This window comes from Trypanosoma rangeli (genome assembly GCF_003719475.1).
Source record: "Trypanosoma rangeli strain AM80 chromosome Unknown Tra_15.4_contig_00263, whole genome shotgun sequence".
NCBI lineage: Eukaryota > Euglenozoa > Kinetoplastea > Trypanosomatida > Trypanosomatidae > Trypanosoma > Trypanosoma rangeli.
Genome location: NW_021706005.1, coordinates 23857 through 27312, shown reverse-complemented (window position 1 = coordinate 27312; position 3456 = coordinate 23857). Strand labels below are relative to the sequence as shown.

The 3456-nt window shown below is 49.5% G+C and overlaps 3 protein-coding genes across 3 annotated transcripts in view, besides 3 other annotated features; all 3 read right to left on the bottom strand.

The window, feature by feature from the left end:
* Positions 1-2: 2 nt before the first annotated feature.
* On the bottom strand, positions 3-455 carry TraAM80_06866 (uncharacterized protein; the record flags this gene model as incomplete). Its single annotated transcript, XM_029383689.1, has 1 exon — positions 3-455. A coding segment is annotated over one exon (453 nt), but the record flags the coding sequence as incomplete, so codon positions are not given.
* A 633-nt stretch (positions 456-1088) lies between these two features.
* Positions 1089-1132: a sequence feature (A-rich).
* A 511-nt stretch (positions 1133-1643) lies between these two features.
* Positions 1644-1668: a microsatellite.
* Positions 1669-2655: 987 nt separating this feature from the next.
* Positions 2656-2705: a sequence feature (A-rich).
* Positions 2706-2919: 214 nt separating this feature from the next.
* Positions 2920-3348, bottom strand: TraAM80_06865 (uncharacterized protein; the record flags this gene model as incomplete). The annotated part of the gene is made up of 1 exon (XM_029383688.1): positions 2920-3348. One exon carries the CDS (start codon positions 3346-3348, stop codon positions 2920-2922), a length of 429 nt encoding a protein of 142 aa, XP_029236513.1.
* Positions 3349-3364: 16 nt separating this feature from the next.
* TraAM80_06864 (uncharacterized protein) overlaps positions 3365-3456 on the bottom strand; it is a gene marked incomplete at both ends in the record, with an annotated part of 573 nt that continues 481 nt past the window's right edge. Inside the window, one exon of the mRNA XM_029383687.1 lies at positions 3365-3456. This exon is cut by the window's right edge and continues 481 nt beyond it. Coding sequence (XP_029236512.1) covers positions 3365-3456 — 92 coding nt within the window.

The following is a 3456-nucleotide window of genomic DNA, read 5'->3' as shown; positions in this document are numbered from 1 at the left end:
GCCTCCTCCTGCTCCTTCACCTCTGACTCTGGCAGAGGTGGCTGGTAGCCAACATGGTTCTTGTCGAGGGGTTTGAGGGAAAGCGTAATGAGGATAGTTGACACCTTGCGCTCCACCTCCATGTTTTCCTTCTTTCCGTCAACTGCCTCGTACTCGTCGCGGATGATCTCCGACGAGATGTCGGTCGTCTGGTGCAGGCCGACCACACGACGCTTCACAATCTCCGCAATGTTCACCGCGTTGTGGATGGCGGCACCCATGGCGCTGATCTTGATCGTGTCGTGCTGTGTCTTGCCCTCCTCACCGCGAAAAAGCGAAATCGCATACGTAATGTAGCTGCGCTGGCCATGTTTTGCTGTCACACGGATCTCGTTTTCAGGTCCTTGACCCTTCTCCTTCTCGCCGTCGTTCTTGCGAACACGACGGTACTCGTCACGAGGCGGATACGCGGGCATCGTTGAAGTGTCTCCGAAGTACAGAATGGCTTAAACCCTTGTTTACTAAGCCAATGTTTAACAGTAGATTGCTGAGAATGTGAAGGAAAAAAAAATGAGAAGATCAAGGAGAAAGAAATCAATGAGAGTTAATACGGTATCGTTGCTCGAGGATATTTTCACTCATTCCTTTTCGTGTGTTTGTGTTCCCCGCTGCAGACTTGTGGAGCAAAAAGAAAGAGCCAGGATAGTGTGGCAAAAAAGATGGAAATAGGGACAACAACACATGCAAGAAAAGTCACTTTTCAGGCACATTTTTCACCCTCCACCCCACTACCTCTCCTCCCCGTCATCACTGTTGTCTTTCTTTTTGAAATTGTGTTCCTCTCTCACATTGCATTCTCCGCTCTCTCTTTCTTTTTTGTTCTCTTTTTCTCACTCTTTTTTTGTGTCTTTTTTGTTGTTTTCTTCGAACCCTCCAATATTTTTCTTCTTTTTTTAATTGTTTTTCTCTCATTCTCTGCTGGGGGCCAGCATTCATCCTGTTCTGCTCCTCCTTCTTTTAGTTTTGTTTTACTTGTTTCTCTCTGACGTCCCCTCGCAGAGTCACCCTCCTCTTCTTCGTTAGCAAGGTTAGTCTCCGCCGCTTTCAGCTTTCTTTTCTTCGTTCCTCTCCGTGTTTTCCCTTCTTTTCTTTTTGCCCCACGCCCCCGCCGCCAACCTCTAGACAGAAAGCACGGGAATACACCGGCACAACAAGAAGACACCGAAGGAATGAGGCAAGTACACTTACGAGGTGGTTTCCGCATCACTTCACTCCTTCAGGTTTTATTTACTCCACCACTCCTCCATATACTTCTCATTTTAAATAAATAGCGGGGAGTTTCGTTCTCTTCAATTTCATCTTTCAATTTTATTTGTGTGTGCAGATTCGCTTGTTTTCCCTCTTTTTATTTCCCCAAATTTTGTCTCGCCTTCTCGTCGTGGTACATATACGCTTACTGTGCATGTCTTTTTTTCTCCTTTTATTTCCACGGTTGCCGCGGCGAGACGGGCCTTGATGCAGGGGATGCAACCACAGCCACGCGCAAAGAGCATAATACCCTGGCTGAAGCGTAGATAGGTAGAGAGATTAACAATGCTGATGTTGATGCGTGTGGGTATTGACTGAAGTGATGAGGGGCAGATGTATATATGCGTGCGTGCGCGTGTTGTTGTTGTTTTTTTTGTGTGTGCCCCGCACCCTCCCCACACAATGGGCACCGAGCACACAACCAACATGTTTTTTTTTTATTTCGTTCTCCCCTCCTCCCCGCCCTCTGCAAAGTACAAGTACCAAAAACATAAACAACAAAACAAAAAAAACGATTGCCCCTTCCACCCCATTCAAAATGCATTCATTTTCGCCTCCCCGTCAATAATCATGGTTAACAAAAGCCCCACTCCACATAAAAAATACACGGCAACCCAAAACAAGAATAAAACCACAGCAGTAAGAAGCGGCAGACGTCGTGTGAGGGTGGACATGGGACCATCAAGAAGCAAGAAAAACAAAAAGGAGAAAGAGAAGCGGGTAGCGTAGAGGAATAACTCACCACCTTTCCACTATCCCCGGCCCCTTACTCTATTATTTCTCGCAATCATAGGCCCACGCAAACCAAGGCTGCACCCTACACGCACACTCACACAGAACCAACTTCACGCGCAATAACTATCCATGTCAACGGCAGCATGCCCTATTTTTCTCAACCCGTTTTTTGGTACAACCGCCACAACAGCTCCAGTCACTCCTCTTTTTGTGTTCACACGTTCGTTCTTACTATGGTCGACGTTCGTTTGATCCCACGTTGCACGGTACACATCTTGTTTTCTTTCCAAAAGGCTTCCTTCTTTGTGTCCGTTGTCCTCAGCAAGCTGCTCTATTCCGCACGATACCTCCTCCCCTCCCCTTCTACGCATGCCTCCCTCAATCCCACACTGAGAAAGCAATCGGCCTAGGCGTCGTTTTTCTCTTCACTTTTCGTTCTGTTTTTCCTGCGTTATGCTTTTTTCTTAGTGAGTGTGCTGCACCTTGTTCTCCTTCTTCATAGCGGTCTTTTCTCCTGCTGCCGCTGCAGCTGCCGTCGTTGTTTTCCACGTAAAGGGTCCTAGAGTGTACTATTTGTTTAGTAAATCATATTGATAATCCTCGTCTTTTTCTTGTTCTCCACACAACATCAACTCCATTTTCATTTTTCTACGTTCCTTTTTCGTTGTTCTTTTCCTTTCCCTCCTTTTTTTTCGCTCCTCCACGCACCGTATTGTCTCCACGCCACTTCCTTGATAAGACGTACGAAACACACACCACGGCAGGGTAGGAATGATAGTTCCCCGCACCCAATAAAATGCATTTGCCTTTCTCTTAGTGTTTCCTTTAAGCCGAACTTCGGCCCTTTTTTGATTTCATCCTCGTTTTTTGGGCCCGAAATTTTCGCCAGCCACCGCGTCAATCTACACGACGATCATTGCGACGATCAGGGCCGCCTCGAGCCCCACCACGCGATGATCCACCACGGCCACTGCCACCACGGCCATTGCCGCCATGTCCACCGCGGGAAGCGCCGGGGTTGCTGCCGCCACCGCGCTGTCCCCCACGCGAGGAACCGCGACCACGGCCGCTGCCAGCGTTGCCTCGGTCCCCGCCACGGCCCACACGGTCGCCGCGCTCACCGCGCTCACCGCGTTCACCACGTTCACCGCGTTCACCACGTTCACCACGATTGTGGTTCCCACCAGCAGCCTCACCGGCCTCAGCCTCCTCCTGCTCCTTCACCTCTGACTCTGGCAGAGGTGGCTGGTAGCCAACATGGTTCTTGTCGAGGGGTTTGAGGGAAAGCGTAATGAGGATGGTTGACACCTTGCGCTCCACCTCCATGTTTTCCTTCTTTCCGTCAACTGCCTCGTACTCGTCGCGGATGATCTCCGACGAGATGTCGGTCGTCTGGTGCAGGCCGACCACACGACGCTTCACAATCTCCGCAAT